General features: G+C 57.9%; 1 protein-coding gene across 4 annotated transcripts in view; it reads right to left on the bottom strand.

Annotated features, from left to right (window-relative positions):
• Nucleotides 1-2,164: 2,164 nt before the first annotated feature.
• KCNIP2 (potassium voltage-gated channel interacting protein 2) overlaps nt 2,165-11,531 on the bottom strand; it is a 47,044-nt gene continuing 37,677 nt past the window's right edge. For 2 of the 4 annotated variants that reach the window (XM_075107707.1, XM_075107708.1), the window contains exons 2-8: nt 6,715-6,839; nt 6,234-6,303; nt 6,063-6,133; nt 5,445-5,552; nt 4,941-5,045; nt 4,632-4,694; nt 2,165-4,301 (exon numbers count right to left, since the gene is read on the bottom strand). In XM_075107707.1, coding sequence (XP_074963808.1) covers nt 4,254-4,301; nt 4,632-4,694; nt 4,941-5,045; nt 5,445-5,552; nt 6,063-6,133; nt 6,234-6,303; nt 6,715-6,839 — 590 coding nt within the window. In that variant the 3' untranslated portion in view covers nt 2,165-4,253. Of the gene's footprint in view, nt 4,302-4,631; nt 4,695-4,940; nt 5,046-5,444; nt 5,553-6,062; nt 6,134-6,233; nt 6,304-6,714; nt 6,887-7,979; nt 8,080-11,531 lie in introns of all 4 variants that reach the window. The other 2 variants (XM_075107706.1, XM_075107705.1) reach the window with 2 other exon arrangements.

The following is an 11,531-nucleotide window of genomic DNA, read 5'->3' as shown; positions in this document are numbered from 1 at the left end:
GCTTGTGAGGAAGGGCTGGAGAACAGCTGCAGACATCACAGCAGCCGCACCACATTTCAGGCAAAACTGAACAAAATGAATGAAAAGTGATTAAAAACATCCCCTGCTGATTTGGATACTGTTCGCCCCTGTCCAGCTCATTCAGCTTTCCCAAAACCCTCCCTTGCATTTTTGAAGTCTGTTTCTTGCTCTTCAAGCTTATTTCTGCCAGTGATATTTTGGCATGATGAGAAACCCAAGACAGCTGTTTCTGGCTCCATCTGTACCCATGGTCAGGAAGCTGCAGCAAAGGCCCTGGCCAAGGAACATCTCTAATCATCACATCTGATTTAAAGCTTTCAAAGAGCAAAAATAGCAATTGTACTGCTACCCCTAAGTAGTAACAAGCTGTATTTATTAGTGCGCAACAAGACTTCACAGAAGGGTAAGGAGAAATGCACGGGAACTGGGGTGGAAAACACACAGTACTCTCACATCACCGTATGCAGAGCTGGACAGTTGGCTGCTAGTTCAGAAGTGACCCTGAAGCAGGCTTGCACACACAGCTTTGATCATCCCAAAAATAATCCTGCAGTGACGATTCCCTCAGTGTTGCAATCTCATCCTTTTACAAGATGTTTGTGTTTCTAGGCATCTTTCGCAGTGCTAGAGTGAATCACTGCCCCAGGCTGCATCAGCTGCCTCATCCAGTCGCTCAGCTGTTTTCCCACATAACAACTATTCTTTTTATCCTGTGAAAGCTGGGAAAAAAGATGGCCTGAAACAACACAAGGCTGTCCTTTTCCAACAACCCATCAGCTCTTACCTCTCTTCTCAGCATAGGCTTTACTGTTACCCACCCTTACATGCCATGTCCTAACAAGGGACACCTAGTCCCAGGCCCTACCTCACACAACAACTTTTCATAACAAGCTGATGACACACTTGGAGGGACTGATCCAGCCCTCCCTGCCCTCAGCCCGTTCCCTGAAGGCTTGCCCCAGCAGACAGCTAAGCAGAGATTATTTTTTGGCGCTCAGGGGACCAGCTGCCCCCCACCCCATAGCTACTGGCAATGATCCCTGTGCAAACCTATTCCCATTTGGTGTGAAAAGGCTACGGCAGCATCTGAAGGCTGAGTGAGCCCCACAACACCCTGTTTTCCCTTGTCACTGTAGTCCCTTTCCTGCCCTATGGCCTGGGGAGAGGGACCCCATCAGTGGTTCACAGCATCCCTGTACCACCATGCCAGTCCATGGGTGGCATCACCCAAAATAGCAACCAGCAAAGCAGAGCTCTCAGGGGATAGAATATACTGGGAAGGGGCAGAGCGGGGGTGGGGAGGTGAGGTTAGAGGAGAAAACACACCCTGGCCCATTCATACTGCTGTATGCAGACATGGGCCAACACCAGCAGGTCAAAAAAGGTCCTTTGGAAAGAGCAGACTTGCAGCTTTCCCAGTCCCACAATGGCAATTCCCCCCATAGCCGGAGCCCATCCTTTTAAGATGTTTGGGTCTCCAGGCAGCTCTTTGCACTGAGCTTGTAGTTCCTGGACCACAGACTGCATAATGCTGGAGGGTGTCACTGTCCCATATCAGGTCCATTATCCTGTTGTTTTCTTACTTACCTGCTTCTTTTTTTCTTTCCTCTTTGTTTTGCTTCAAGCTATTTTTCCCAGTTCTCAAGGCTGTATTTTATCAAGGACCAGTGATTGCCCATCAGTTCATAGCCCTAGGAAAAACTCCTTTCAGTCCACATTCACCCCTTCAACGTAGTAATGGAGCAGCTTTCTGTTAGGTCAGCCTTAAATACCCCATCCTAACAAGGGACACCTAGACCCAAGCTTCAGTTCACCCAGCAGCTGTCATGACAGGCTGATAACACACATGACAGCCCCACTTCTGAGACCTGACATGCTTGGTGTAAGACCCGTTAGCCTAACAAGTACGGCCTCATAGCAGGGGACTGTATTTACGGGGCCATTGATGGCAACGCCAGGCGGTTCAGGAACCCAGCCAGCCCAGTGCACACCCTGTCCCCTGTGCAACCTCCCAGAGCACCCATGCAGCGCATCCTACAGCTGCAGCACCCCAAAAAGGCTGCCAACCCACTGGAAAGACCCTCAGCCCCCATCTCCCCTGTCCCCCAGATGGCTGACAGAGGCAAAGATATAACGGTGGTGTGCATAGCGATTGTGGTTAGATTTTATTGTCTTTTTTTTTTTAAACCCATATTATTGTTATAATACAAAATATACAGACTGGAGATGCCAAGCGGGTTGTGGGTCACCATGCCCCAGGGCTGGGGGTCACGCCATGCGACCTGCAGCGTGAGGGAGGAGGCAGCATCTGCTCCGCGTGGCAGGGGACAGTGGGTACCCAGAGAGCCTGGGTGGAGGGGAGAAGGAGACAGGAGGGGTAAGGCTCAGGATACCTGCCCTCCCACTTTTGGGAGTCTGCAGGTGGGAGCTTGGCCCCACGGCAAACCCAGTAACAGGACTGTGAGATGAACAATGTGTTGAATGAACCTAAAAAACACATCATGTCTGCAAGGGCTGGGCCGGGGACAGTCCCACTGAGGAGCAGCCCCGTAGCTTTGTCTCAGGGCCCTGGGAGGGGTTTTCTGATGGCTCTGACACCAGGGGCTCAGCCTGGGTCTGGGGCCCAGCCCAGTATGTGTACTGGCCTTGCTCACTGCTTTCCCATTGATCCCAGATACCACAGCTTGAGCCAGCCCTGACCGCCCTCAGCTGCTAAGGATGCAGAGGCTGCAGCAGCAGAGCCAAGGCTGCCAGGGCTCCATACGTTCCCAGTGTCCGTGGGATTGCACAGAGGGGCTTCTGGGCTTGGTATGGGATCATTAGCCTGTGGGCATCACTTCTCCAGCTAGGACTTGGAGGGGTTTGCAGACAGGACAGGCCTGCCTGCACACACCCAGCTCTGAGGAGCTGTTGGTGATAAAGATGTGGGGAGCCCCAGGATGCTGGCTCCGTCCCCAGGGTCCCCAGGCAGGCTCTCACCTCCGAGCATGGCCATGCCAGAAGAAGCTGAGCCCACCGTGCCTCAAGGTGACCCTCCAGCCTGCCAGCAGCACAGCAATGACTCCTGGCCGGTCCCAGCCTTGACTTTGTCTCCAGGGAGCTGCCAGCTCAGCTGTGCCCCTGGCCCAGGGCTATGCCTGGGGGGGTCACCTCTCTGCCCCATTGCTCACTCCCTGGCCCCACCCCGGCAGCGGGTGGGCTGGGACAGACCAGGGCATGGGAGCAGGGGAAGATCAGCAGCAAATGATGCAGGGAGCATGGCTGTGAGGGCTAAGGTGGCCGCCAGAGTACAGCACACCTCCCTCCTCCATGTGTCCCCATGCACCGGCTGCCATGTCCTCAGGGAGTGGTGGGAAAGATGTCTCTCCATCAAAGCTTCAAAGTGGGTCCCGGAGGTCCTCTGTGTGCTAGCACCCTGAACTCAAGGGACAGGGGTTGAGGTTGCAGCTCCTCCCAGCCCAGCATCCTCCATCCTGGGGGACCAGTGCCACAAGAAGGCACCTTGGGGTCCCTTTAGTATCCCCTCTCTCCAAGCCAGGATGAGCTTCCTAGGCCTAACTGGGCCCCCCCATGGGATCAGGGGTCACTCCCCACAACTCACACAGCAATGAACCCCAAGTGCCCATGCGGCTGCCTTCTCCAGGCACAGCCCCTCTGCCCACCCACCGCTCAGGGGCTGGGCAAGGAGGGCAGCTGGTGGCTCATGGCCAATGCACCAGACATGCTCCTCACAGCAGGCCACGGCCAGGGCAGGGGAGGAAGCTGAGGCGCTGGCACCCGTTGCAAGACTTTATTGGTTTCTAGACAGTGTCACTGGAGGGTCTGTGCTGGAGCTGGTGCTGGGGAATCCCAGGGCTGGGGAGGGTCAGGGGTGTGGGAGCTGTGGCTGCACGGGGGGCTGTGCACAAGGGAAGCCTCTATTGCAGCCTGAGGCTGCATCTTCCCTGCCAGGAACAGGTGCAGGGAGGTCCATCCAGGCTAAACGCTCGCCCCGTGCCAGCTGTGCCCATGCTCCAACATCCAGGAGCACCTGCCTGGGATCCCCCGAGGAAAGCAGAGCTGGCCCAGAGGAAAGGGAAGATCCCACCACCAATTGTGTCTCCGGGAAGGGAGGCCCCTTCCCACGGGGATGTCTGTGCAGCCGGCGGAGGGGAGGCTCGAAGGAAAAGTCGAGAGAGAAGCAGGTTCTGGGCCTGGTGGCAGGACTGCTCGGCTGGAGGCAGGTCCAGGAGCTAAATCACATTGTCGAAGAGCTGCATGGACCGCATGATGTTCTCGTCCTGTGGGGAGGAGGTGCGAAGTGGGTGGGTTGGGCATGGCACAGCATTCTGGGCAGCTCCCCCCAAACCTGGCTTTACCCTCATGGCAGCTCTGATCCATGGGACAAGAACCCCAGGGATTACAGGCAGTTTCCAAGCCCTACTGGGGTAAGGCTCTCCTCTTCTGCACAGAGATGCTGGCACAGATACAGTTCCCAAAGCAGTGCCCCAGCCTTGCCCTTGGGAGCCCTGCCTTCGCCCCCTCTCTGCCAGGATGGCGATGGGGGGACAGAGGTCCCCAAGGGACAGGAAGGTGGCACAACCCCAGAGCAAAGCTGCTGGTAGCTTTACCTTCTGACAGGACTCCAGAAACTCCTCAATTGTCACCACGCCGTCCTTGTTTCGGTCCATTTTCTGCAGACAAGCACAGCACGAGGGGCATGGCAGGGACGGCCCCAGCCCCAGGGCCTGGACACAGTGCACCCCTACGCCACCCATCCCCAAGCACCCGGCAGGACCAGGATGGCCCTTTCTGTCCCTGGCTCCAGCATAGCCCTGCTTCATCCCCAGTGTGGGGTGTTTTCTCCTGCACTGTGCCAGGTTTTGGGCACCACGGGCTCCATGCTGGAGCTCTGCTCCCACAGGGTGTGCTCAACTCACCTGGAAAAAGTTTTCCACATGCTCCCGGGGTGCTTCCTCCCGCATGGCTGGGTAAGTGTATTTGCCCATCATGTCGTAGATGGACTTCATGATATCCAGCATTTCCTGGAGGGAAGGGGGTTGTAGGGTCAACATGGGGTTCTGCCTCCCCCTGGTCCCCGACCCACACCCTTTTCATGATGCTCCCAAAGGACCTGTGGGGTGCTCAGGTGTGTTCCTGCTGGGTCCCTGCATGGTGTGGGGCCATGTGTGTGCCTGCACATATGATGGAGCCCCAAAGCATCACACCCCTCTTCCACCCTCCACCCCAGAGACACCCCGGAGCCAGGGGGCCAGGAGGCGTCCATCTGCAAAGCTAAGCTCAGCAAATATTGACCCTCCACCCCAGCTCTCCTCCATAGCTCAGCCAGTGCCCCAGAGTCCTGCCCCAGAGTCCTGCCCCCGTCCCTGCCACGTGCAGATCTACACTGGCCCCAGGGACCAGCCTGGACCCCCCAGTCCCACCTCTTTGGTAATGCAGCCATCTTTGTTCAGGTCGTAGAGGTTAAAGGCCCAGTTCAGGCGATCATCAATGGTGCCCCGCAGAATGACGGACAGCCCAGACACAAAGTCCTGCAAGGATGGACAAGGCGGGCAGACGGGAGTTAGAGCCACAAAGGGCCTTATGGAGACAGAGGGCACAGCCCTGCTTGTCCCTCCCGCAGGGGGGGATCTCAGCCCCAAAGCTAGGCTAACAAGGGAAACTTGAGTATCAAAAAGAGCCTGGGGAAAATTAGTTGCTTGTGCCCAAATATGTCCCACACTAGTTCCTTGGGTCACAGCACCCCAGAGGACAATGCGCATCAGGACCTGCTGTTCAGCCAAAGCCAGAAACAAGACCCAGCCATCGCTGTGCCTGAAAGTCTCTGTACCTAAAAGACACTAGCCAGAAAATAAAGAAAGCCCCCTTTTTTATTGCTTTTCCCTGTTTTTCCACTGCCTCTGGGAATTTAGTAATCTCCATCAGCTTCTGTGAAGCTCTCCATCCACCTGCAACAGCAATGCTGCTCAGCCCAGCCTCCAGTACCTAAAGGAACATGCCCTCCCTGCCCCATTGCCATCCCCTCCTCAGCCACAGTTCACCTCAAAGCTGACGGAGCCATCGTGGTCGGTGTCAAAGGCGTTGAAGAGGAAGGTGGCATACGTGCTGGAGTCTGGGGGGAAGCAGACAGGGTGAGGCAGTGCTCTGTGACCTCCTGCTCTGCAGAGGCACCCACACATGGCATAGGGATGGGGACAGGGATGGGCACTCACCTCCCTGCGGGAAGAACTGTGAGTAGATCTGCTTGAAGTTTTCCTCATTGACAATGCCGCTTGGGCACTCCTGCCAGGGCAAGCCATAGCGTCACCTCCACATTGCAGAGAGGGGCTGAGCACCCTCTGAAATCCCTGCTGCTCCCTCGCCTCGCCCCCCAACCCTGTGATGTCTGGTGGGGTGGCCGGTAAGGCTGCTTGGAGCATCTCCCTGATTTTGTGGGCTGCATCCTTTGCTGGAGGGGCTCTGCATCTCAGGCACCCAGGGAGGGGACTCTCTGCACCCAAGGAATAGAACACAGGATCAGGCCTCCCCACTGAGCTCCCTGGAGGTGGGATCAGGCTGTAGCCTGATACAAACTTCAACCCAAGGTCCCGAAAGCCTTTGCAAACCCTGGGCACCACCAGGTGCGAAGCACCCTCCAAGGTGGACGTGGCAGTGGGCGGGGGGGGCTAACGAAGCTGGTCAAGGGGTACTCACATTCTTGAAGCCTCGGTACAGGACCTGCAGTTCTTTACGGGTGAACTTGGTCTGCTCCTGGAGCTGCTCCAGCCCCTCAGGGCGGTGGCAGACGGTGGAGAGCTCAAACTCATCTTCAACGCTGTCTGCAAGGAACGCAGGGGAAGAGAGGGTGGCTGAGGACAGCACCGTCCTGCCCTGCCCTGCCATGCCGGGGGGCAGGAGACGTACCTTGCGTGGCACACCCCATCCTTTCACGCCTGCCCAGGGTAACACATTGTTGGGGCGCCCCGCTCAGCTGGAGTTGGGTTTATGCCAGCAGGGGACACTCAGAGACACCCTGGGGACAGACCAGTGGCTGACACTCAGCAACAGTTCCCCCCAGCCTCCAGTACACCCTAGGCTGGGCAGAAAGAGGGTGTGAAACACCCCCAGTGCTGAGACCCCACGCCTGCTCTTCTCCTTCCCCCAGCACAGGCATCTGTTCTGTGGTGCCAAGACCCTGGACATCATGCAGGCCTGTGCTGCACCAGGGCTGGTGTCCAGCAGAAGAGCTTCCCCCCAGAACCCCAGTCCTAAATGCCCCCCCAGCTTTGTCTAGACTCCATCCTGCCTGCTGTGCATCCCCTTTATCAATGGTTTCTCCCCCCCATCTGGCAAGCTGCATGACCCCTATCCACAGCAGCCAGCACCCCCAGACCCACTGCAACCAAGAGGGGCTGTGGCCCCACAGCAGGTACTCCCCCCCTCCATGGGGCATGGCTGCCCCTGCCCCTCCATACTCACCTCTTCTCCCAGGGAGGATCAGCTCACACTGTGGGGGCAGGGGGAGACCCCAGCCAGGGACTCGACTCACCAATGGGCCAAGCACACCCAGTGCAGGGTGGGTAGGGGGCTCTGGGCAGCTCTGCTCTCACTCTCTGCTCAGCCCCTTTTGCCCCCCCCACCATCTCCAAACCGACACTGAGCTTTAAGCAACAACACCCCAGCCCTTAAATCAGTCCCACTGCCATGAGCCAGCTCCAAAGCAGGTCTCGCCGCTGTGCATCCTGTGGGAGCTGCTCTGGGAGGCTGGACGGGGGGAAAACCAGCCTGGAAGCAGGGGAGGGCAGAGGTGGGTGCAGAGCCCATCGGATCGGACCCCTCCGGGGCAGGGCTGATCCTGACAGCCCCAAACCCAGGGCAAGGGAGTGGTGGAGGCGTCCCCTTCCCGCGGGCAGGGCCAGGGCGGAGGGCAGGCAGCAGCACCGCTGGGGACGCACACACACAAAGGCAAGAAGAAGCACTTGCTTTCGCTGAGCGAGGGGATGGATTTGGGCCGGCAGCAGGGCAGCAGTTTGAGGAATCGCTGCTTCAGCGCTTTTTTAGTTTGGCCTGGCGGGTTGCCTGGAAGAAAGAAGGAGTCACCAAGCAGAAGAAGAGTTAACAGAGCAGCAGCCCCCGGACCCGGCAGGTAGCAGGGTTGGGCACCCGGCGCAGGGTGAGCGGGGCCAGAGGCAGCACATGCAGCCTCAGGCCAGAGGAGCAGGAAGGCAACGCCCAGCCCAGGCTCTGCTCAGCCTTTCTGCTTCATCCCAGGACAAACCCGGCACTGGAGTTTCCCTCCTTGGGAAGGATGGGGATGGCAAAGGGGCAACCCTGCTGGGCTACCTACGCCCAGCACCTCTTCACTGCCCCCCATCAGAGCATGCCAGGGTGCACCGGAGGCACCCAGCAGCCCAAAGACCCAGGAGATGGCAGGGCTGGACTCTGCCCCTTAGCCTCGAGGCCAAATACGTACTCCCTGATGACCCGCCCCTCCCTGCAGGGCTGTGCGGGGAGGCAGAGCAGGATGGAACCCGAGGAACTGCCTGCGGCTGAGCCAGGGCGTTGCATCCTCCCCAGCGCTTGGGGCCGGGTTTGATCCTGCTGGCACATGACAGCTGAACACAAAGCACGTGCCGAACCCAGCCATGCAGCCCAGACTGTGGCATGCACCCCCACCCCAACACGGCACTGGGATCTGAGCCTGGGAACATTTTTTGAGACAGCCAGAAGGGGAACGGGGCTAAGGGCTTTGCCTTGGCCAGGCTATGGGGCAGGGTGAGAGGCTCTCCATGTCAGCCTGGCCCATGGCCATCGCTTCCCAGAGTCCCTGCATAAGCAGCAGGTCCCCTCACTGTACAGACACCTCTGCCACTCCCTCTTCCCCCATGTGGACCCCAATGGCTTGGCTCAGCCCCATCTCTCCCTGCTGGCACTGCCCCACAGCTGCAGACCCACTCCCTCCCTTCCCGCAGTGCCTCAAGCCAGCAAACTCAGTGCAGGACTAATGCTGCAGGTGGGGAGAGGAGGAAGAGGAGGGGATCAAGGCCATGCCAGGCTCCAGCCCCCAAAGGGAGGCAGACAGCAGCACAGGGCACCAATGGGATGAAAGGCGCAAGGTCCCTTTGGGGCTCTGCTGACACCACGTTTGCTCCAAGCACCCTGGAAGTATGCACACAGCAGGTCTCAATGCCTGCACATCCTGAGCCCTGGTTTTGGTGTTGTTTCTCTAGGGGGCTAGCAGATGGGGCTTCCCTGGCAGCTTTCTCAGCCTTTTGGGGCTGAGCTGAGCCCCAGGTGCTGGGGAAATGGTGCTGCATGGTATGCAGCAACAGCGTCTGGAGGGGAATGTGGGTCTGCAGGCAGCTCCATCACTCTGGGGCTATGGAAAACAGCTCCAGGAGGTCATTGTCACAGCAGGACATCACACAAAGCCACTTGGAGAGGCCAAACGTTTCCCAAGGAAGTGGCATCCACAGCAGAGTGCCAGTGACATGCAAACACGTAGGAATGCAAAAAAACACCCTCTGGCATTTGTCACTGGGTAACAGAGGCAAGGGTGAGGGCCAGGATCTTGGCACTGGAAGCACAGCCTGGCTTCTCTCTGCTCCAGGGTTTGTGGGCAGGCGAGGAAAGAGGTTTTTTCCTTCTTACAAGTGGAATCAGTTGTGCATAAAACTTGATTTTGGCCCAACTACTTTTCCAGGGCTTTAACTTGCAGAAAGAAAGGGAAGTTGCACCTTTCAGCCTTCCAAAGATGCCCTGGGGCCAGGTCCCTGCAGCAGTGGGAAGAGATCTGGCGGGGAGGAACAGCCCCTTCACCCAGGAGGAAGGGACAGGGCAGGCAGAGCAACACCCAGCACCAGGGTGACAGACCAGGGGAGGGAGCAGAGTGGGAGGGAAACCACACAGCTACAGAGATGCAACAGAGAGTAAACTGTGGTTGGACTCACAGGGGCAGCAGGTATAGGCACGTGCAGTAGGTCAGGTCAGGTGCAAGTTACACTTTAGTTTGTTATAAAGAAGGAAAAAGAAAAAAAATAAAGAACATGGGCGTTTTCTTAAGGAGGAAACCGAACAGGGCGTGATTCCAGAGGCCCTGGGGCAGAAGAGGGAGCACGTTCAGCACATGCAGCTTAACAACAGGAAAGGGGTGATGAGGGCTGGGGTTTTGCTGTCCTGGCTTTGGTGCACCTGAGGGCTCTGCTGGGGAGGACATGCTGTCCCCTTTCTGTCCCCCAGCATCCATACTGTGAGCAAGTCTGGGGGCTCGCCGGGCTCCCCCTCACTGGGAAAGAGCTCTGTCCACAGTTGGCGAGAGGAGCCTGGCCACATGCTGCCCCGCTGGGCACATGGGATGTCTGCAGCACAAAGCCCTGTCCCTGCCAGTGACAGCTCCTTTTCCAGATGTCGCTCTGCCCTCCACCCCTCTGCAAGAGCCATCGAGTGGCTGGCACAAAACAAGCCAACAGAAAGGGCTGGCAGTGTTTTATCTGTGGCAGGAGGTCTGCCGGGTTAAGTGGTGTGTCAGTTCCCATGCATCACTCCACCACCCAGTGACTTCGAAACACACACACACACGCAAACCGAGCTTCCATCCTTGGGCAGCACCAAAACGATGAGGATTTCCCAGCCCCACCTCCATACACTGTTGAAATGAATCCTGGAGGTTTCTGGACACTGGCTCTGAAGGCACCCACAGCAGGCAAGCCCCAGGCCCCAGCAGTGACCGCCACTGGCATGGCCGTGGACCACTTTGTATTGAGCCACCAGGAGCTGATGTATCCTTGGGGGATGGATCCAGCCAGGGCCACCATGTCAGGGGGTTACACAGTGCTGGGCTGACACCTACCTTCCCAGGGAGGAACCAAGCCTGGGCTGCTCCGTGGTCTCCCCAGAGAAAGGAGGAGCCAGGGTCAGCCCAATGCATAACTGTGTCCCTGCCCTCCCCACAGACCCAGAGCCACCAGTGACAGCTGGCTGGGGAGACCAACCCACCCCTTCCCCAGCACCCTCCTGCTAGAAAAGGACCTACAATAACAAAACAGGCAGTGCCAAAACTTCCCCCTCCCATTCTCAGTAACCTGTCAATAAATGCATCATCACCATGGGTGGAAGATGTGCATCCCACAGCAGTGATACCCCCGCACAGTGTCCCCAGTTCCGTGCCCAGGCACAGCACCATTCCAGGATGGGAGCAGAGCACCAGCAGCCACAGGGTGGGTCGTGCAGCTCCCACAGTCCCTGCTTGTCCTCATGGGGCAAGACTGGGAGGTCAGGAGCAGCTGGTCCCCCAGGGATGATCTGCCCCAGCACCCTGTCCTAGGAGGAGGGTTTGGGCCGTGGAGGACAGCCAGGCAAGGGGACCCTCTACCTTTTCAGATAGCCTGGCTGGGAAGCAAGACGGTGAACCCCAGCCAGGGTAGGGGGATATGCCAGAAGAAGGGGCAGGGCAGGCCCAGGGTAGCATAGGGAAGGGGTCAGCAGTTCCCAGAACATGCTGTTTTGAGTAGAAGAGCCCCCATCCCGTTCCA

The sequence above is a fragment of the Phalacrocorax aristotelis genome, chromosome 12 (assembly GCF_949628215.1).
Source record: "Phalacrocorax aristotelis chromosome 12, bGulAri2.1, whole genome shotgun sequence".
NCBI classification, from domain to species: Eukaryota; Metazoa; Chordata; class Aves; order Suliformes; family Phalacrocoracidae; genus Phalacrocorax; species Phalacrocorax aristotelis.
Note: the sequence above shows the minus strand (reverse complement) of the source record. Positions and strands in the feature narration are given on the sequence as shown.